A 23,334-nucleotide genomic window follows, 5' to 3' on the forward strand; every position below is an offset into this window, starting at 1 on the left:
TGGCTAGTCTTATGAAAGAACTGAAGAATTGAAGACCCTAGTCTTTGTTGAAATACTTTGGGGTGGGGGTGGGGATATGAGATTAGCTTTCCAACAGTTATTTACGTTGATGAATGACCCTAAATGGATAAAATAGACTGGTTCTGCTTAGCTAATACCTTTGAATATCTTGTCTGGGACAATTAATATTCCGTTGTCATGCACCTGTTCATGCTACTAGAAGAACACCTTATGTTCACACTCCTGTCACATTTAACAAATGATTTTGTTGAGCCATTCCTTCCTTATAGGCTATTGCTGATGGATTGCTGATTTTTTGGTATCCCATTGCATATGTAAAAGCTGTTAACTATACCTTTCAACATGCATACAAGGGCATTCAAAAATGTCTATTCACAAAGAGATTGTAATGCTTGTTTGCATGAGAGTTTGAAATTCAAATGTCTTCTGATGGCGATGGGGTTAATATAGCAAAGAGAACTGAAAACAAGCTGTACTGATAATGTTTGTAGAGAAATTGTAGCCTAATTAAAAAAAGAAAGAAAGAAAGAAAAGAAAAAAGAAAACCCACCAGCTATCTCTAGAGTGCAGGTTGAGTGATACCAATGACATGCTGGAAATGTGACCCAAAGGTCATTTTAAGATCTTGAATGGTGTGGTTGTATTCTATGAAATGGTGCACACCATTAAAGACCTTCCATTTGAGGTTATAGAAAACATAAATGAATCTGATTCTAGATTGCTATTGAGATACTTACTTGTTATTGGATGCTTTACATACTTTAATACCCACCAGTTTGAAGTAGCATCTGGAATTTCTTCCATTGCTTAAAACTGATTTCTGCCTTCCTCTTACCTGAATAGTTATATTCTTGCTTAGCCTTCAAAGGCAAGAGTTTTTCATTTCTCCGAGGTTCTTTTAAGGTTTACATTTGGTAAGAATTACACTTTTTCCCCATTCAGTGGAGACATGAAAATATCACTAAAAGGTTAATCCTCTTACAACTCTACACAGGTGTGATGTGTACGCATGCTTTGATGTGTAAAGGTGATTATATAAGGATCATTGTAGCCAGATCTTGAACTGATTTGGTTATAGCACACTAGAGAAGAGAACACAGTGGTGTTCTTTTTAAGTTGCATATGATTCCCGTGATTTCCAGTGTTCAGGTTGTGAGAGCTATTGCTTATGTAGCCAAAATGGCACTACCCATGCATAAGAGGGAGGTATCAGTAGGCTTGGGGCCACGCCAAGGCTAGCAGAAAGACAAAAACAATCTTAGGAAACAAAAAGCAAGGGGCAGGAATCCCAAAACAGCCCATTCAGGACTGAGAACACCCAGTGGCCATGGAATGCCGAATGACTGACCTGGTTCTCATGTAACAAGAAGCCACCATGGGTGAATTTCCCTGTGGGGCTTCTCATTGCAATGGTGGACACCATTTTGAATATTCAAGTGTCAGTGAGGACACACCATAGCTTGTCATTATGTGTAAACCCAGCAAGGGTGGATTGTTGGGGTAGGTGACATGTCGCCCTGAACCCATGGGCTGTTTTAGGGTTGTGGCTGGCTTACCAACTACCCCAACAACCCACCCTTGCAAGTTTTGCATGTAACAAGAAGCCTCAGTGTGCCCCTGCCATGCCCCAAGTATTCAAAATGGTGGCTGCTGCCATGACGAAAAGCCCCACTGGGGAAATTCACCCATGATGGCTTTTCCTTATGTATGAACCAGGCTGCTGTTGGGAAGGTGGGGCTGAAAAACAGTGGAGGGGGAATGACATAGCTGGAACCCTGAACAGTAACACTCTGCAGTATTGCAAGTCCCACGTCTATCACTCCATTGACATTAAATAATTCTTTGTGGGTTTTTTGTTTTTAAATGAAACCTCATTTCATCCAATTCTTATTTTCATGTAAGGGTGCCAAATGTTTTCTAACATGATTGTTGTCTTTTTCCATTTTATTTATTGGTATTTTTATTCTGGAAATTTTATTATTTATTTATTTCTATACCACCCAATAGCCAAAGCTCTCTGGACGATTAATAAAAATTAAAGATGAGGCTGGACAGCCATCTGTCGGGGAGGCTCTGACTTGGATTCCTGCACTGAGCAGGGGGTTGGACTCAATGGCCTTGTAGGCCCCTTCCAACCCTACTATTCTATGATTCTATGAAAACCACAAAGCACAGCATAAAACAATATAAAATATGAAAGCTTAAAACCACATTATAACAGTACAACCAGAATAAAACCTAGCAGCAATGCAGAGATTTAAAATACAGATTTAAAACACCAAAGCTAAAAGGCTAGGAAGCTAAAATGCTAAAATACTTGGAGAATAAAGAAGTCTTCACCTAGCGCCGGGAGGAGTACAACGCAAGCACCAGGTGAACCTCTCTAGGGAGCTCATTCCATAAGTTTTACCCTTATATTGTATAATTGTTTTAATAGTATTCTCATAGAATCATGGAATTGTAGGGTTGGAAGGGGCCTTTAAGACCATCAAGTCTGCTCAATGCAGGAATCCAAGTCAGAGCATCATATTCTCTCTCTCTCTCTCTCTCTCTCTCTCTCTCTCTCTCTCTCCTAACTTGAAACCCATTGGGCCAATGAAATATTTCCTTTTTGCCCACCTCCCCCACCTCCATTTCTGTCTTCTGGTTTCTCTTCAGTAGACATCCCCACAGACAAATTATGGCATTAAGGCAGGCCTATATCCCTCACTGTTTGTGACAGATAAAGCCTCCCCGTCTTGCCAGCAGCCAAGTCCTGGAATGGAAATGGGTCATGTGCACATCATGATCCAAAGGGGTGACCCCCCCGCAACACACGCCTTTTGTGTTGCTCACTTCAGGCACCTCATTAGGTAGTAAAGAAACAGAATGGGGAGAGAGAATGACCCTCATTTCTTCCCATGTGTGCAGTAACTGTATTAATAAAATTGACATCATGTCATTCAGCTGGCGACCCTCAACTCTCAGCTCTTGCAATGGCAAGCACTTCTGATCAAGTTAAAACTGGGCTGTGAATTCACTTTTGATGGCAGTCTTGTACTGAGGACCAATGTCTAAGCTGTGCTAAAAAACAAAAAATTAAAGTTATGTACCCAGGCCATTCAGAGTCTCCAAAGATAAGAACACTTTCTTCTTTGCCTCTTTTTGATCCACATTAACTTCGGGTAGCTTTCTTTCTGCAGACCTGGTGATATAGTTTTGATGGCCATTCACAAGATACTATGACTTTGTTACACAAGCAACACTCCAAAGGGTCTTTCAAAACTGCTAAGAGCTCAGATTATGTTCTGTGTTGACCACAGAATTCAGGCAACACAGAGTTGTTGGTATTCAAGATCCACTGTGAATTTAATAGTTCTCCCCCTCTCTCTCTCACCCCCCCCCCCCTTGGTAATGTTCTGGAGGTGCCATTTATTTGAACGAGCATCTCCACTTTGATGATCTGTATACACCTGGATTCTCATCATGATAATGGCTCAAATAAGTATTGCCTCTAGGAATTGGGACATCCACAGGTAGATAACCACATGGAACGAATGATACATGGAAATGGCAAATCTGTGTATGCCAGGGTCTAATCTAGGTACAGAATAATACCTGTTTAGCAAAAAGGGGACAATTGTAGAATTAATGGATTTCTCTGTGTGCATGCAAGACCTGAAGATGCCCAGAACTTTCCAGAATTAAGGGGGTTTGTTACTGGTCAGAACAGTGTTTCTCTACACAAGTCTGTGTTGTTTGGTACAGTAATTAATATTCACACATTGAAAAATGAAAACACTGAAGTGCTAGTTAGAGGTGATACAACAGGAGTCATCTCAGCAGATGATCCCAGTGGGATACATTATTGTGTTGCTGGATCCTGGTGTCTGTGATGGTGTGAAATTGGTCCAAGAGGAAGCCTGCAATAATATATACAGTATGGATTGTGTCTAACAATTGGGGGACCCCCTAGAGGAGTTTTGGGAGGTGGGCTGCAGGGGGAGGAGGGGAGGGAAACTAGGATTTAGCCCTATATGATCTTTTGTTTACAACAACAGTGTAATGTTGTTGTTGTTCAGTCGTTCAGTCGTGTCCGACTCTTCGTGACCCCATGGACCATAGCACGCCAGGCCTTCCTGTCCTGCGCTGTCTCCCGGAGTGTGCTCAAGTTCATATTCATGGCATCGGTGATGCTATCTAGCCATCTCATCCTCTGCCGTCCCCTTCTCCTTTTGCCTTCAGACTTTCCCAGCATCAGGGTCTTTTCCAGAGAGTTTTCTCTTCGCATTAGGTGGCCAAAATATTGGAGCTTCAGCTTCAGTATCTGTCCTTCCAATGAGCACTCAGGGTTGATTTCCTTTAGGATGGACTGATTTGACCTCCTTGCAGTCCAGGGGACTTGTAAGGGTCTTCTCCAGCACCACAGTTCGAAAGCATCAATTCTTCGGCGCTCAGCCTTCCTTATAGTCCAGCTCTCACAGCCATACATTACTACTGGGAAAACCATAGCTTTGATTAGATGGACCTTTGTCGGCAAGGTGATGTCTCTGCTTCTTACTATGCTGTCTAGGTTTGCCATAGCTTTCCTCCCAAGGAGCAAGCGTCTTTTAATTTCATGGCTACAGTCACCGTCTGCGGTGATCTTGGAGCCCAAGAAAGTAAAATCTGTCACTGCTTCCATTTCTTCCCCTTCTATATACCAGGAAGTGATGGGGCCAGATGCCATGATCTTAGTTTTTTTAATGTTGAGTTTCAAACCAGCTTTTGCACTCTCCTCTTTCACCCTCAACAAGAGGCTCTTGAGATCCTCTTCGCTTTCTGCCATTAGGGTGGTATCGTCTGCATATCGGAGGTTGTTGATAATTCTCCCGGCAATCTTAATTCCGACCTCTGATTCATCCAACCCGGCATTTCTCATGATGTACTCTGCATATAAGTTAAATAAGCAGGGTGACAATATGCAGCCTTGTCGTACTCCTTTCCCAGTTTTGAACCACTCGGTTGTTCCATGTCTGGTTCTTACTGTTGCTTCTTGTCCCTTGTACAGGTTTCTCAGGAGATAGGTAAGGTGGTCTGGTATTCCCATCTCTTTAAGAATTTGCCACAGTTTGTTGTGATCCACACAATCAAAGGCTTTAGTGTAGTCAATGAAGCAGAAATAGCCGTTTTTCTGGAATTCTCTTGCTTTCTCCATGATGCAGCGAATGTTGGCGATTTGATCTCTAGTTCCTCTGCCTCTTCGAAACCCCACTTGTACTTCCGGTAGTTCTTGGTTCACATACTGCTGAAGCCTAGCTTGTAGGATTTTGAGCATCACCTTGCTGGCATGTGAAATGAGCGCAATTGTGCGGTAGTTTGAACACTCTTTGGCGTTGCCCTTCTTTGGAATTGGAATGTAAACTGACCTTTTCCAGTGTTGCGGCCATTGTTGAGTGTTCCAAATGTGTTGGCATATTGAATGCAGCACTTTAACAGCATCATCTTTTAAATTTTAAATACTATTTGTAATACTTGATATCAAAAGTTACTTTAAGAGATTAGAACTGTTTGACTCTTATCATATTTGCTTGGATTATATTTAGATTTCATTGTGAACTATTTTAAAAAACCCCAATAAAAGTAAATTAAGGGTGCAATCCTATGGGGATAGTCAGCTGCCTCCAAACTCAGAGGCAGCCGACTATCCAGTGCAGGGCGGGTGAAGCACAGAGGAGATCCTCTCCTCTGCACCAGCCACCCTGCATTTGCTGCTAGGTGGCCAATTTCAACTGTCTAGACAGGGCGTGTTGGAGCAGGGGGGGAGGGAGGCCAGATGGCACATAGGAAGCATTGTGACGACGCTTCCATGGTCTACTCTCCTTTCCACCCCCAGGAACGCCCCCTTTTTGCCCACTCCACACTGCTCTTATGAGTGTGGAGCCAGGAACGACTATGATCCCCACAGAAACCAGAAAATCCTATGGCCGTCTCGACACTGTCTAGTGGCCATAGAATCACATCCTTAGAAGGGATTATTCTACCCACTGTTTTTTTATCCATCCGGCCACATCACAAAGAAGCTATTTTCATGTTTCTGTTCTAAGTGAAAGGAGACCTGTATGCCTACCCAAAACCTACATGTCGGCGAAAATGAACTAAGTGTTCTTTGCAGCCAAAATATTATTTAAGAATGATGGCACAATCTTCTCCTCTGCCACTCTTGAAACTACACGTTAATGTCAAGCTTTGCTCAGTGTTATAAGGTAACCAGTAAGATGATTGAAACCTTAATAATTCATCATTGGGATAGCGGTAGTTCTCCGATCCTGTAACAGTCATCACTTAGCATATTTCCTTAAGATACGGGGATGCAATTGTCAAATTGATATTAAAAATGAAAAGTGGTGCACTCAAAGCCAACGGCTGTGGAGATGTGTAGCATGAGGGTTTGACAAGAAATTAGTTTGGTTAAGGCCTATCTCTTTTGGCTGGGCTGGAAGTCAGTTAAGGTGATGGGTTGTTATCCACCACAGAAAGCCTAGATGGGAAGTGTACATAAGATTCACAAAATATATTGTGGAGTTAACCACAGTGTTTCCCTGAACAGATAGAGTTTGGTTTGACTATGTTTCTTTAAAAGGAAAATCCCAAGTTGTTTTCTTCATTTTTTTTACACTACCAGGGCAGAATCCAATGGGGTGCTTATGCCTCTGCCAATTCTCTTGCGCTTTGTTGATTTTGCAGAACCCACTGCTTCCACAACAGACATTTAATGCTTCCCAGATGAAGCCCTGAAATGAGCAGAAGTGCTCATTTCTCGACTGGGACAGGTCGGTGGAGCTCCCTTATACGAACTCCACCAACACACCCCATTCCAGAAATGAGTGTTTTTGCTCATTTCTCATTGCCCTGGAAGCACTAGTTCTTCATTCCACAAGTGGTGGGTCCCATTTGCAGATGGGAATGGGTGGGGCATAAGAGAATTGGTGGAGGCGTAAGCACCCCATTGGATTCTGCCCCTAGTCTTTACATTGAAAGACTATCTGCCACTGTCTGATTTTCCCTTCTTCCCTTTCTCATGCTTCCTCCTTTGGGCAACCTAATCTCTTTCCTTCTTTCTTTTTCTCTGGTTCCCACTCTAATTGAAAAATAGGAATGGAAGGTAACCAAATGGATCATTTGCCTCCAATAGCTAACATCCATCCATCACTGCCCTTCATCCTCCTCCTTCTCTCTCACTGTGGAAATTTAGACTGGAGGGTCCTTGGGACAGAGACACATGTTTTCTGCTTCTGTCATGCAGTACAACATTGTGAACACTGATGGTGCTATAGAGCAACCATCACCAGAATTGTCTGGTCAACCCACTGGTCTCAAGACCAAGTGTCCAATACTAAACAAGAGGGGCCTCTGTGGAAGAGGATTGCAGTCCCTTCTCTACAGGCACTTAAGGCACAATTCTATGCATGTTTAGACAGAGAAAAGGCCTATCATAGAATCATAGAATAGTAGGGTTGGAAGGGGCCTATAAGACCATCAAGTCCTGCTCAGTGCAGGAATCCAAGTCAGAGCATCCCTGACAGATGGCTGTCCAGCTTCTTCCTGAGTGCCTCCAGTGTGGGAGAGCCCACTACCTCCCTAGGTAATGGGTTCCATTGTCGTATTGCTCTAACACAGTCAGGAAGTTTTTCCTGATGTTCAGTCAGAATCTGGCTTCCTGTAACTTGAGCCCACTATTCCATGTCCTGCGGTCTGGGATGATCGAGAAGAGATCCTGGCCCTCCTTTCTGTGACAACCTCTCAAGTACTTGAAGAGCACTATCACATCTCCCCTCAGTCTTCTCTTCTCTTCTCTTCTCTTCTCTTCTCTTCTCTTCTCTTCTCTAGGCTAAACATGCCCAGTTCTTTTAGTCTCTCCTTATAGGGCTTTGTTTCCAGTCCTCTGATCATCTTCGTTGCCCTCCTCTGAACCCTCTCCAGTTTGTAGCATAGCTGGCTGGGGCATGCTGGGAATTGTAAGCCTTTTCTTTGTCTAAACATGCATAGGATTGCACCTTTAGTCTTCTATTGCTCATTGCTCATCTTCATATGCAGTTGGCAGGTTTTCCCCCCATACATATTCTGCCTTGGACAACTATGTCTTGGGTTGCCTTTGCTAGCCAGGCTAAAGTCTGCGGCAGAAGAGATGAGTGTTCACTGTTTGCCATGCATTAAATATTTCATTTATTTTATCTGGACATTTTATATATTCTGTTCTCTTGCTAACTACCCTGAGCATTTGAGAATTGGGCAGGTAAACCTGAATTACTTCAGTGAATAAAATTTTAAAGGGATTTTCCAGGCTAAGGAAATCTGCCTTGCCCCATGTCGGTCCTGATGACTCAGTCAGATCCTTAGCATTTTTTTTAATGGCCCTGCGAATACTTATGCAGAATATTAGCAATGTGCTAAAATCCAGGTCATCCAATAGCTTGGTAAGAACTGTTGAATGTATTTATAATGGCAAATGGCCAGTCGATGTTGTCAGCACCATGTACAGATAAATGTTCAACCACTTAACTGCTCTTTGCTCTCTCTTTTCACAGCTCCGGAAAGCAGTGATGGATCATATATCCGATTCCTTCCTTGAGACCAACGTTCCATTGCTGGTTCTCATCGAAGCAGCCAAGAGTGGTAATGAGAAAGAAGTGAAGGAGTATGCTCAAGTGTTCCGCGAACATGCAAACAAGTTAGTGGAGGTAAGCTGGTCTGGACTCCTGGTTGTGGTGTCGCACCTTGCTTTGGCAGAGATGTGGTGAAACAGAACACAATTCCGTCATAAAGAGCTACTTAGGCTGCAATCTACCTGTGAGTAAGCCCCATTGAACTCAGTGGGGTGTATGTCTTGAGTGGACATGTTTAGGATTGCAGCCTCAAGCATGCCAAGGACTTAAAATATATGTACAGAGCTTTGAAAATTGTGGCTGCTTTGAAAGTTTTAAACCAATCAATCATCATCTTCATCATCATCCTGAGCTTATTTTTGAAGCAACTAGATCTACACAACAAAAACGAGCCAACGCCTTTTTTTGACCTCTGAACTAGATGATTTCAGTCAAATCAGTGTCATTATTTTTTGTCAGGGTTGCCTCTGAGCACAGGAACTGGCAGAGTAGTTCTGATTCTGAGGAGGATCTGCAAAACGTGGGGGAGGAAGTTTCCCAGGCTCCTCGAGACATGGAGAGACAGACTCCTCAGGTTTCAAAAGCCTAGCTGGACAGAGTTGGGCCCCTCTTCACACACCCCTGTGAGAGATAGCGAACAGGGAGAGGTGAGTGAGGCTTGGAGAGTCTGAATTCTTAGATGCCAGGTACAGACGCAGAGCCAAGAGGGAGATGGCAGGGGCGGAGCTTAGGCAATCTGCCCGATTGGTTTGGCGGGAACAGCTGTGCTTAGAGACCTCAAGAGAGCAAGAGAGATCCCCACCCACCCTTAAGTTAGGATAGCAAGACCGCCTTCTCTTCAAATGGTGGGCAACTTTAGAACTTTCTTTTGAACTCCCTGAAGGCATTTCCTTTGTAGACTGTGAGTCATTGACAGTTAGCATCTGTATGACCCATTGAATTAAGTGGATTAAAAGCTATGTATTAGAAGCCTCTTGTCTGTGTTTTGATTTGGATTTTGATTGTTTCCAGCAGGGGAAAAAGGGAAACCTGATAGTTTTCATGTTGTGGGTATTCTTATACTGTGTATCCTACATGCTAAGGAGCAAGGTTGATGAGCTCAGCCCCAGCCCATTCCACGTGCTTCTTCATGCATAGCCATAAGCTGCCTTTGTGTGAGTGATATGGAAGGAGGCCAGGTAGGCGATGACAGAGCAATGTCACAACTTGGCAGTGGCACTGGTAGGAGCTTGCTCTCACACCAATTTCCCTATGCATCTCCTTAACCCCACACTAGAAACCAGGGAGGGACAGGCACAGCTCCTTCTCCTGGCCGCCACCAGCTACAGGAAAAGAAAGACCAGTTTTTAGATTAGCTCTGCTCATGACAGAGTTCATCAGGATCCGCTCCATGCTCATATGAAGCTGCCTTAATCCCAATTCAGGCTGTTGATCTATTTAGCTCAGCACCATCTACTCTGGCTCAGGCAGAGGTCCTCCCCAGCCCTGCAACCAGAAAGCTCAGAGATGCCAAGGATAGAGCCTGGTGCCTTCTGCATGCAAAGTGTGTGCTCTATGGCTGAGTCATGTTCCCTTTTCTGAACTACTCAGTCAGGCACCGAAAATTTTAAAATCAATAGCTGGCAACACTAGAAGCAATGGGAAGCAGTCACATTAGGTAGTCACTTTAGGCCAATTCCACGTAGGTGGCCGCTGTACTTCCTCCAGTCTTCATTACAGTGTGGTGTTAAAAATGAAGTTGAATGCTGTATGTGTGTGTGTGTGTTAGTGTGCATGTGTGTGTGTGTGTGAGAGAGAGAGAGAGAGAGAGGAAGGGAGGGGGGAGCGAGGGAGGGATTTTGCCTTTTCCTTCAGACCTAGAAACATCTCAGGCCACTATTCACCTTTGGGTTCCTTAAAATCTACTTGCCCAATTTAACCCTATAGGACAGAGGTGGGGAATGTGTGGCCCAACAAATGTCAGTGGCCTCCAACTTCCATCAGCCCCAGCCAATGTGGTCAGTGGGGAGGGATGATGGGAGCTGTAATCCAGCAACATCTGGAGGGCCACAGGTTCCCCATCCCTGCTATACGGTCTTGGACCTCAGTATAAGTTTAAACTGCATCCAGTCGATAGAAAGCTAACCTACATTTCCTGTCTTGTCAATAACATCTCCAGCATTTGCAAATCGATTTTGTTTCAAACTTTGCCAGCTGAGCAGTACAGCAGGGTGGCTGCCTGTACCAGGCGCAGAGCCAAATAGATGTTCCAGTGCACTGTGGCTGACACAAATGGATTAGAAAGCACATTGGGCAATTATTAGACTGTCTGTCCAAAATAGTTAATGCAGTATTAAAAAAGAGGATGGGCTGGTGGTAATAGAGCGAGTGGTGGCCTTTTATTGGAATGAATTGCCCTTATATGCCTAAATTCTACTTTTAATGAATAGAAATAAAATGGTTTTCATTTCAGGCTGAAAAAATTCTATTATTTGAGGATTAAGTGGTTCCAGGATCTCAAACGAAGGATTTAAGCATGCAGTATGTTTACTAGAATGCAGCTGCATAAACTTTTGGTTTGATGTGTTTCCAATTTCAGTGACATTACCTGAAAATGTAGATAAATTGTGGCACAGGAAATATCTGCGCTGCCATCAATCCCACTGTTGTGTTTTCTACCATGTAAATGGTTGGAGAACTAGTGTAAGCTCAGTTCAGGGGGCTTGTGGGTTTTCAGGGACTGAATTCAAAGAATGGACACATCCAGCCCCCATTCCAAACGGTCTGCTCAGACACTTCATACTTATGTGAACAATCAGTGGCTAGCAATCATGTAGGCTTTTACACCTTCCCTCAACTTCATAAGTAGCGGCAAAGTGGTCCAAAGCATTTGTAGTTCTAGCTTTACCAAGCAGTTTGCCTATCATGCTAGAGTTCTAGCAATCATGGAGGTGCTGTATTTTTAGGAAACATTCTGAGTAGTATGTTCGCTGTCCATAAGCTGTCAGCAGTATCTCACAATGTGTGTTTGATTTGCTGGAACATCAGAATATGGTTTTCCAGGCAGTGCAGTTGCACCCTCTCTGGTTGGCTTGGCTTCTCTGATGTCTCAGAGACACTACAGCAGCCTTGACCAAGCTGAATTCTCAGGGAGTGGGGAAGACCTTCTTATTTGACTGAAGGTCAGTGAGTAACTTTTGTTAACTTGAACCAGGGGAGAGAAACCAGTTTTGGTCCAGGCTCCAGACTTCACCCCCATACTAAGCCAGCAGGACAGATGAGGTCAAGGGTCTGGGCCCCACCCCTGAAACCCCTCCCATGACATCATCCACCCCGCCTACTTTTACCCCTCCAAGTTGGGCTTGCATCCTGGTTGGCCAAGTGGTGTAGGGGAATCCCCAGCTTATCTGTGATCACCAGTGGGGATTCCTCTCCCCCCATGGGGCAGGGCTTGGGAAGGGGGGACAGACTTAGGGAGGGCAGGGGGCAGGTCCTGCAGAGGGCGCACTACTTTCCAAGGGCCTGATTGGGGCACAGTGTGGGCTGGATTAGGCCCACGGGCCAGAGGTTGCCCTCCCCTGAGTTAAACCTGTGTAAGCACTGTCTACATGCGTGTGTGTGTGTGTGTGTGAGAGAGAGAGAGAGAGAGAAATTACACCTTGTTGGTGCAAATCTCTTGAAAAACTTCTTGGACCTTTCCCTAGAAAGTCATTGGCCAAGGAATGGACAGCACTTCTTATAATATATGATAGAGAACACTATGCATCATAGTCCATTTTACAGCACAGTTGAAAAATATGGATGGTTAAATGTCTATATAAGTCCATTATACATAATGCTTGTTGTGATTGTCCTGGAGAATAATACATTTAAAATGGTGTGCATGCTTTCAGGTTATACAGAACTCTTCAGCAACAGGAATTGCAAGGTTTCTAAAGCTTAACTATATAGAAAACAAGTGCATACAGAGCCCTGTCTGAAGTGATTCAATATATGGAGCTTTTTTCTATGTCTGAGCCCCATATGAGTTTGGCTTTCTTGCTTCCATGCTTCTAGAAAGGCTAAAACCCATGCCATGCTCACCAGTAGTAGGGTTGCTGGGCAACTAAATGGGTAACGGGTTCCATATCAACCTCAATGGTGAGATGACTGAGGAAGGGAGGTTTAATCCTGCTTCCTCTCATAGCTCAAGACCAATTAACAGGGTATGTGTTTCTTGAACATGCAAATACAGTTATATATATTTTTATGTTCACTGTTATTACATGGGCTTAGTGACCATTTGTTATTAGCATTCTTTCTCTGATGATAAGGTAGCTCAGTAACATTTATAGCTTCTCATGCTACATTATTTTAATTGACATTTACAAAAACGGAATCCAGAAAAATGCCGTTCTGATGAGATATATACTCTTTACAGTCTCTATAGATTCTATCTATCTATCTATCTATCTATCTATCTATCTATCTATCTATCTGTCTGTCTATCTATCTAGATCTATCTATCTGCTGAATGGATTGGAGGTAAGATGCTAATACTAGTAGCATGTCTCTGAACTTGGGGAGAAATTACAAACTGTAAGGAGAGGCAAGAGGAAGTCCTTTACACAATGAACGATCAGACATTCACTTGCCAGCCCACTAGGAATGATGTCCCCTGCCCACTGTTGAGCAGGACACTGATACCACATACATCCCTACACTTCAGGTGTCATTTCCTCTGTATTTTTCAGGCTGGTAAGAAAGAGCAACGGGAGAGACACCCACTGCTTCTCCATATCCTGCACAAATAAGATAATACCCTCTCCTCCTGGACCTCAGGACCTGCAGGCGCGGGAACTGGTGGCAACCCCAAATAATGGCTGGCTAGCAAAACAAGCCAGTGTTTAGGGACCCATTTGCAAGATTGACTTGGCTCTTTATTATCACAAGATCTGATAGCCATATACATCCTAGATGGGAAATGTACTGTATGTGTGAGTAAAAGAGTATGATATTTTCCAGATTCTCATGCTACTGGACAAATCAGGTGGGAGAGGCAGGGATCACATGAGGAAAACTGTGCTTAGGTGCTAAACTGAGTTGGCTTGATGAGTGATGCTAGCATATTCTTTTTTGCATGATGCTGCTTCTCCCACATGGTTCCTTCCTTCCTTCCTATGCTGCTGGAGCAGTGTGGGTTTGGCTCCCACACCACTCTGAGTAAGGGTGAATTGGTTTTATGGCTTCAATGCAGAGTCGAACCCTTATTTATTCAGTACCTTAAAAATGTCAGGTGCGGTAGAGCAATCCAAAAAGTAGTGCTGTTCCAAAAACTTTCCCCACTTCCCCCCTTCCCCATCCTCACTCAATATGATAGAAAAGAAATTGGTTTCGAAAAGAAATGTGAAAGAGGAGACATTTTGGAGAAATTCTCATGGGCTGGGTTTGGGGTTCTGGTGCTTACCTTACTTATGAGATAGCTGAGGCGTGCACGTGAGTGCCCTGCCTGTCATTGTACAGTAATCTCTGTGGCAGCCTGTAGCCTCCTTGGCTTCCAGCACTTTAGTTGAAGCCATCGTGAGGAAGACATCATGAGGCCATTCCTCCCAAGGGGCTTTTTCAGTTCAGGAAGTGCAGGCGGCCTGGGAGGCTGCAGAGCAATGGAAGGATGTGTAACAGAGAGAAAATGCACACAGCACCTCGGCCACCTCGCAGTGATGAGGCAAGCTCAAAAATGCCACCCAAAGAAATTCAAAATTCTGCCTCAGAAGAGTGGAAGCCTCAACACAGTTGATGCTGTTGCCACTACAGAAGCAGCACAATAAACCAAAAACCCTTAGGGAAAAAAAGAAAGCAGCTGTGCTACAACCCCTGCCGATAGTGAGCCCTATCTGTGAGAAACTGCTGGAGAATTTCTCCTCCCCTAGGAGAAATTTGGTAAAATTCCCCCCCCCCCCGATGTCTCTGCCCAGAAATAGGCTGGAGAATTTGGGAGGCCCTTTGCGCACAGCTCTATAAAAAACAATATGGACAGGTTTGCATAGGTTTACAGTTGAGTTCACAACTTGGGTTGAATGGAAAAGGAGGTAAGAGGGAAAGCTGCCTGAGTGAAGTGCTGTGTCTTGAGGAGGTGTGATCCTTGGATGTGGTAATAAGAGGAGGAGAGCCAGACATTAGGTGGAACCGTGGAAAGGCATTCCAGTGGTAGGGAGCAGCGATGGAAAAAGCATGCTGCAGGAGATCAGAGAAATTAAGCAGCATGTCATACCTTTCCTGAAGTGGCTTCAAACCTCTTACCAAAACATAAATACAGCTTATGACAATTCAGTAGTAAAAATAAGCACAGAGGAAATATAGGTGTGGTTTGGAGCAGTGGCGCCCGGTAACTCCAGTTCCAGAGGGGCTGTAACTCCATTTAGGGTTTTAGTTATCACCAGGCAAACCTCTAACGGCGCTATCCAAGCTGCTGAACCCATTTTGGGGTTAGGGTTCAGCAACTTGGATAGCACCATTAGAGTTTTGGCTGGCGGTAACTAAAACCCTGAATGGAATCACAGCTCGTCTGGAACTGGAGTCACCAGCCTCCACTGGAGTGGAGAAAGGGGATCCAGAAATTGGATCCCTCTCTCATAATACTAGAACCCAATGGGGTTGTCCAATGAAGCTGATTGGTGGGAGATTCAGGACAGATAAAAGGAAGGACTTCTTTGCACAGCACATAGTTGAACTATGGAATCCACTACCACAGGATGTAGTGATCACCACCAATTCAGATGTCTTTAAAAGGAGATTGGAAAAATTTATGGAGGAGAAGACTATCAATGGCTACTAGTCCTGATGGCTATATACTGCCTCCAGTGTCAAAGGCAGTATGCCTATGTACACCAGTTGCTGGGCAGCATGGGCAGGAAGGCGCTATTGCATTCATGTCCTGCTTGTGAGTTTCCTGCGGGCAGCTGGTTGGCCACTGTGTGAACAGGATGCTGGACTAGATAGACCCTTGGTCTGATCCAGCAGGGCTCTTCTTATGTTCCTATGTTCCTATACATAAACACTCTAAACTATCTGTAGCATTGTCAAGCGATGTTGAAAGTGTCAGTCCGCAGGTTTCTGAAAAAATGGGCCCTGTCTAATATGATAACCGACCCATGACTGAAATGTCTCAAAAAACTCACTGTAGTCCTTACTACATTTTAGGCATTTGCCCTTAAAGCATTTTCATCTGGTTTTGAGTCCTGTGAGGGAAATACCTTTAACCAGTCTCCTGACTGCCTTTAGGCAAACTCTAAATCCATGTGAGCCTTTGAGAAGAGGGGATTAAAATGTGTGGCAATTTGATTTTCCGCATCTGTTTTGTTTGTTTGAAAGGGGCCTTTTATCTTCACACGCACACACACACACACACACACACACTGAAACAGGTAATGTGAACTGGAATGGTTTTAACAGAAGATCAGCAAGCAACACCTTGTAAATATTTACAACACCTTGTAAATATTTATGTAGGCTAAGACGGCGAATCAAAGAGGGATGCAAATAGCGCCCACTACACTATTTGCGTTCCCCTTTATTTTCGCCGTCATAGTCTACGTAAATATTTACGTAGACTAAGATGGCGAAAAATAAGGAATGCAAATGGCGGCGGCCATAGCCGCCACCATTTGTGTACGCGTTTTTTTTTTTTTACCCAGACGTGATAGGCTACATAAGTCTTTACATAGCCTATCACGTCTATGGGCGGGGGGGAAGACAAGACTGCAAACGGCAGCGGCGGCAGCTGGTCGGAAGACCAGCCACCACAGCCGCCGAAGCCACCACTGGAGCTGCCACCGCCCAGAACATCCGCCCCAGGTAAGTCTCATCCCAGGGGGGATCTGCGGGGTGGCGGGAGGGGGTGGCAGGCCATTCCGCCACAGATTTCGAGGGGCCGAATGCACTGGCATTCGGCCTCACCGAGATCCGTGGCGGAATTCTCTGACATCCCTAGCACAGACAATCAAAATGCCCTGGTCTGAGCAAACCATAGAGCAGATTTCAGGAGCTTGTGGCACCAATAGGAGGGCCTCATTGAATGACCTCAAGTACCAAGTAATTTGGGCGAAGGTTTGGGGTTCCCTCAGTCATGGACCTATACCTCCTTGAGAGAGCCTCTATCTCCCAGATTCCATATCCCATTTGCAAAATGGGAATATTTGAGTGTGTGTTTGTTTTGTTTTTAATTTAAATAGTGGCGTGGAATACTTGGCTTATCTCACAGGATCATTACAGAAGTCTAGCCATGAGCTTGGGAAATAGAGTGGTCTGTAAGCTAAAATAAATGATATCATGCAGTGCATATATGGTGTGCAGAATGAAGTTCAAATGGCTGGATCAGCTCACGATATTGATAGAAGTTGCAAGAATTCTTGGGCCATAGGGCTTAATTTGATTTACAGCTCAGTATCTCAAAGAGAGCTACCATCAAGTAGTGGTCGAGAGGCTAAGCTGTGAACCAGGAAATCCTCCTATGACCTCAGCAGCAGCTTAGCTAAGGCCTCCTGTCTCTCAGCCTCAGATGCTGACACACACACACCCATCCACAATGTAGGGATACGACTGACCTTCCTTGCAGGAAAAAATATTCTTTAAAAATCCAATGTAAATAAAAATCAGGAGAGGCAGGGAGTTTGACGGACAAAAGAAAATCTGTCTTCAGCCACAGTGCTGCTCGTGGGCACCACGTTGGAGACCCCAGCCCAAAATACTTATACCAGTCATTCTGTAGATGTGCTAGTCTCAGCAATATTTCAGATATTGCTTATTTGGGCCTGCTCCCCTTCAGAACCCAATACGCTTATTCCCAAAGACAGTGTGTCCAAGTCACTTTGCATGAATAAATTGAAAGGAAGATGTTATGAAGCCTATTTGTGTACCTATCAGTTTTCCCTCTCACAGGTTTCTAGCGATGTCCAAAATAATCAGTTGTCTGCAAAGTGCACTTGTTGGTGGCAAAGAGCTGAACAAGCCTGTATTTTATGGTGATTAAAATTTGATATAGTGCAGGCAAATCAATAGAATTGCAGGGCAAGATAGTCATTTGCAGCAGATGGAACTAAAGAACCGCACTTCTATTTCTGCTTTATAGTCTCTTTGTCTATTAGGCTTATAGGAGCTGTTCATTAATATCCCTTTGACCATCCGAATGTCATTTAGGAAAAGATTTCTTTTGGTTTTGCAAAGTCAGGAAATGGCATCTTCCCTTAGTTGGTGTTTTGCTCTCCTGTCCTTGTGAAATGGTGGCACTTTGCTCTATAGGAGGCCGTGTTCTATTTTCCCCTTTCTCAAGTGGTGCAGAAACCTGTTCAGGCCATTGCAGGCTCAATTCATCTCTGGAAGGAAAAACACAGGAGATATAGGATCGCTTTATAAAATGAAACCTCTTGGATTTGTACCTGGCTCAAAGTGGGGTTCGCCCCAACTTCCAGCCCCCTGCCCTGCCAGCTTCACCCTTCCCAAACAAAAGATCCATATCTTTGGGAAAGTATAACTGGCAGCAGCAAGGGGTCAAGGGAGCGGATGCTCCTGGACAGTTAAGGAGAGGTTAGAGCTCTCCCTGCTGCTGGTAACCCCTTTCTTTTTCAAAGTAAGGGTATTTTTGTTTTTGTTTTTGCTTGGGAAAGGGGTAGATAGAACCAGTGGGGGAGAAAGTGTGTGTTTCATTCATATTGGTTTGGTTGGTTTTACTTTGTGCTTTCTCCAAACTAACAGACACAAAAACTTGAGGGTATTTTCTAGAATCAGTGAAGATTGAATTTGTTGAGGTTTCCACAATTCCACAGTGAAGACCAGTTTGCCTTGTTCCTGTTCCCGATTGAGAGCTTCTCCTCATCCCATTCAGATGAGGAAAGTCTCCATTTGGGTACACTTAAAAAAAATATAAATAAAAAATGCACCCATATGCATACTTTCTCCCCATTGACTAGAGTGTGAAAATGAAAATGTACATTTTTCCCTGTATACACATTTTTTTTAAGTGTGCCTTTTTTCTGAAGTATGCATTTTGCACATGAGCATTGCAAGCTCAGGAAATGTGCTCATGTTTGCATTCGGGGGTGCACATGGGGCAAGTTCTGGTCCGAAATGAACAGAGACTAAATTATCATACATACCTCATATTTTCATACATTTTCCAGGAGAGTTTGGAAAAAGAAAACTCCCCCCCCCCAAGGAAACCCAAGTGCACTACACCAATCAATATTATATTTCAGCAGCCCACCACCACACCATATAGCAGTCCACTTCCATTAAAGTCAATGGACTCAATCCCAGCAGGGAACTGATGAGCAACATAAGGTTGAACTGCTGTAGCTGGGCTCTGTGTTGACCACAGTTCTCTTTTAGGATGCTGGAGAGATGAGTTGCTCCCATGACACACATACGCAGCCACTCTGCCAAGTTTCATGCAGCTCTGAGGCTACAGCAGGTGTATTCATACCAGCCAAGCTGATGCACTGGAACCAATACCATGTAGCAGGCTGTAGAATCAGCATAGCGTTGCAGAGCAGGCCATTTCTCTAGCAAAGGGGTGGGCAACTACTACAGTGGCAAATTCAGCAGCAGGGGGGCCACATGTTAGCCACCCCTGCTCTAGTCAAATCCGACATCAAGGGTAGGCATGGTTGAGCACCTGTCCAAGGTCCACACCATAGCGGGGCCCACTGACAAGCACCACCTGGAGTTGTTGCTGCTCTTCACATTGCAACCTGCTTGTTCACCTGCCTCTCCCTCTGGTTCAGCCAGTGGTGGCAGTGAGAAGGAGGAACAGACCAGTAGTGCCACTGTCTACTTGCTCACTGGCTCTCTGCCTGTCCAGCAAGGAACTGGTAGCAATGATGAGGAACATCACACCACACTGGAGGCATTCAAGATGAGGCTGGACAGCCACCTGTCTGGGATGCTTTGACTTGGACTCCTACACTGAGCAGGGGGTTGGACTCGATGGTCTTATAGGCCCTTTCCAACCCTACCATTCTATGACTCTATGATCTAAGATTCTAAGAGAATGAGGAGCAATAGCAGCTGGTGACAATGGCAGTGAGAAGGTAGACTCACTCAGGAAGGGGAGCCATTGAGGGTGTCTTCCCAAGGGCCCTCAAAAACCTGGAGTTGCCACTGAGTCTAGCACAACAGCTGTGGTGCCCAATTCTAAACTTGGAGAAGCAATACGACAATGGAACCAATTGCCTAGGGAGGTGGTGGGCTCTCCCACACTGGAGGCATTCAAGACGAGGCTGGACAGCCATCTGTCAGGGATGCTCTGACTTGGATTCCTGCACTGAGCAGGGGGTTGGACTCAATGGCCTTGTAGGCCCCTTCCAACCCTACTCTTCTATGATTCTATGAAGCAGTCAAGGGAGAGGAGAAAATGAATTCTTACCATCACCATCTAAAGGAATAGCATCAAGCAAAACCTGGATACTTCTCTCCTTTCTGAGCAGTTGAGATCATAAATTTATTCAAAAGACTCCTTGGAGTTCTAATTCAAAGCTAAAGGTTGTATTTCAGCTCTCTGAAGATGAGCCTTTGCAAAATCAAGGCATTTGATTTTACAAGTTGAGCCTATGCATGTTGATTCAGTAGTAGACACCATTGAGTTGAGTGGAGCTTACTCCCACGTAAGTATATCTATGCAATCTTAGAATTAAAATGTGTAGTTGGAAACAGTCAGACGTTTGATATTTAGGCATTCCTGTATAACTGGAACACAGCAGATTTCTTCCATCAACACCCCTTTTGAACAGAGATCCCCCCCATTTGTGTGGAAACAACACTTTATGGGCTTATAGAGATTTCAAGAAACTCTGATGATTCATGTAAATAAGCTTTGTATCTTGACAAACTTGGGATTTTCTCAAAGCACTAGGCATGCACTTGGAACAGAATGATTGCCTCAGTTCATTTATCATTGAGGCTATGGAAGGAGGAAATATTTCACCATTCTGGGGGCCCTTAAGGAAGGTGCATACATGCTCACTATCTTGTTTCATTGTGAATTCTGATTAAAAATTGGGGAACCGAAGTGCAGCTTTTCCGAAGCCCATGGGCAGAGAGTTTTGGGGTCTCTACTTGGAAAAAAATGCATCTAAGAAGTAGATTCTAGCCCAGCTTCCCCAACCTGTTGCCTTCCAGATGTGTTGGCCTACAAATCCTATCATCCCCAGCCAATATGCCCAGGTTGACTGGCAGTGATAGGAGTTGTAACTGAATGCAGCTGGAAGACAACCAGTTGGAGAAAGCTGCTCTAGCCTATGAAAATGCATGTCATCAAAACAATTATTGTGCCACAGGACTTCCTTGAAAAACTGGCCATTCTTCTTTCAGCTTTGTAATAACGTCTCTTACAGTGCAACCTAGGCTCCTACTAAGAAGTCAGTATCTCTAAGTTCAATGGGGCTTACTCCCAGGAGTATATAGGATTTCAGCCTTTGACCACAAATTAAAATAAGCATCTAAGTGAGCAATCCTGTGGCCCCTAGACAAGGTCTTGGGGCCATAGGAGAGTTTGGATTCCTGGATCCGAGGTCCACCGGCTGCCTCTCTGAAGTCACAAAAGTGACCTTGGAGAGGAGGGAAAGGGGACATGCTGGTGGGCAGGACAACCATTTCCCCAGGCCTCCCTAGCCTCCTTCCCTCCCCCTCCCAGACATCTCAGCTAGATGGGCGAAAAAGCCCGTCAAGCAAAAATACAGAGTGGGAGGAATGCAGAGGTGAAGATCGCCTCCACCATGCTTCCCACTCTGTTTTGGACAGCCATAAGCTTCCAAGTTTGGAAGCTTACAGCCATCCCCATAGGATTGCACCCTAACCGGCCAAATTCTTCACTTTCCTCACATTTTGTGGTTATACTATAAAATGGCAGTGTAATCATTCTTTAATGCTGGAACTTATATAACAGGACAAACATGGGATGTGTGTTTGTGCAACTTTATTGTGCTATGATCCTTGCAACAACCTTGTAAGATAGCAATATCGTTTCCATATCCCATGTGAGGAAACTGGCTGAATTAATGAATCCTTTATTTACAGGCAACTGACCACCAGCAAAAGATACAGAAATACAGAATAATAAAATATGTTATTCTACATCATAAAATTAAGTCACAGTGCCATAGAGGATCTAGTTAAAATAGCAATGTTCAAAAATTTAGCAACTTGCTCAGTCATTAATCTGTTGGATCCTTCAAGTAAGATGCACATAAGAGATTCTAAAGACCGACCTGGAAAAGATTGAGTAATTGGAAGTATCAGGGCATCTCTGACCCCCTGATAGTAATAGCAATTGAACAAAACATGTATTACAGATTCCATTTCAACATTGTTGCAAGGGCAACATCTCTCATTTACCAGTGTTTCGGTATCTTCCACCTAAGAGTTTAGAGGGTAAAACATTAAGCCAAGCCAAAGAGAATGCTTTCCTATATTTAGGAATTGATAGCTGAGAAAACTGGCTTGCCTGGGGCCATCTATGGAGTTCATGACTAAGGTGGCATTTGAAATGGGTTTTTTTCCAACTCTGTCTCTTGGCCACAACACTACACCTGATGCCAGTAGGACTCTCACAAGCTGATTCCTGACATAATATGTGAACCAGCAAAAGCAAGCACGTGGCTTGCCATTGTGCCATGTCAATGTTTCACCTTCAAGCAGCAGGACACTGCAACCACAGCTAGCGGTGCTATGTTCACTGCTCCATAACCTTTTCCTCTTCCTGCTTCTCACTAACTGCATCGACTGTTGGAGAGGTGGAAAGAGGGGAACGTTTACACAATTTGATCTCTGCACTCTCTTTTACAGTCTTGGGCAAGGTAACTGTTTCTTGTTTTCCTGAGCCGCTATGGTAAAGCCATCTCAGTTTGCAGTATAAAGACCCTGCTGGCCTACGGAGTAAGCACTGGGTTGTGCCAACCTCGGACATGGCGTAAGACCCCAGGAGCTGAAACTGCTGGCAAGAGGGAGATGCAGTCACAGATTCTGGCTGCGAAGCTCCCCCTGTGGCATGCTGGCTTTGCAGAAGTGGGCAGGACTGGCTGTGGATGGAAGGAGGGGGTGGCCCGGACAGCTGGTGTTTTGCTGGTGTCAGTGCATCTCTTAACAACCTTTATTGGCAGTGCTTGTGTGCAGCGTTGGGTGTCTGGCCTGGCTCAGGGGACAGGGGTAATTTGGGTGATAATAGTCTCATGAATTTTTAACAGTGCCTCCAAACTGCATCAAAAAAGCCGTCTCCTTTGGGAGTAGGGGGCATTTAAAAATGGCTTGAGTGGGTATAACGGCGGGCTCCATCATTTGAATGGAGCAGGCAGCTGCCTTTGGTAACTGACCAGATGCATCACACTAGTAGAGACTGGCAGCCCACTTCATTAAGGGTGCAATCCTATGCATGTTTAGACAGAAAAAAATCCTACAACTCCCAGCATTCCTCAGCCAGCCATGCTGGCTGGGGGATGCTGGGAGTTGAAGGACTTTTTTTTCTGTCTAAACATGCATAGGACAGTGTCCTAAGTGGATAAACATCTGAGATGCCATTCATAAGGAGAGACTGAGTGCAAAGGAGGGAAGGGCTGCTGCAGCTTTAGCAGAGGGTATTTCAGGGGGTGTGGTTTCTTCCCCCTTCCATGCTAACATTCCCTCTTCTCCACAGTGGTTACTGGACACCATACTAAGAGACCACCTTCCCATCTCCCAAACATGG

The 23,334-nt window shown here is 44.5% G+C and overlaps 1 protein-coding gene across 3 annotated transcripts in view; it reads left to right on the forward strand.

Moving 5' to 3' along the window:
- CTNNA2 (catenin alpha 2) overlaps positions 1-23,334 on the forward strand; it is an 857,198-nt gene that overhangs the window by 636,376 nt on the left and 197,488 nt on the right. For all 3 annotated transcript variants that reach the window (XM_084855355.1, XM_084855357.1, XM_084855356.1), the window contains exon 9: positions 8,568-8,720. In XM_084855355.1, the coding sequence (XP_084711481.1) occupies positions 8,568-8,720 (153 nt within the window). The remainder of the gene's footprint in view (positions 1-8,567; positions 8,721-23,334) is intronic.

The sequence above is a fragment of the Heloderma suspectum genome, chromosome 5 (genome assembly GCF_057233095.1).
Source record: "Heloderma suspectum isolate Gila_16-S chromosome 5, 16-S_ref, whole genome shotgun sequence".
Lineage (NCBI taxonomy): Eukaryota > Metazoa > Chordata > Lepidosauria > Squamata > Helodermatidae > Heloderma > Heloderma suspectum.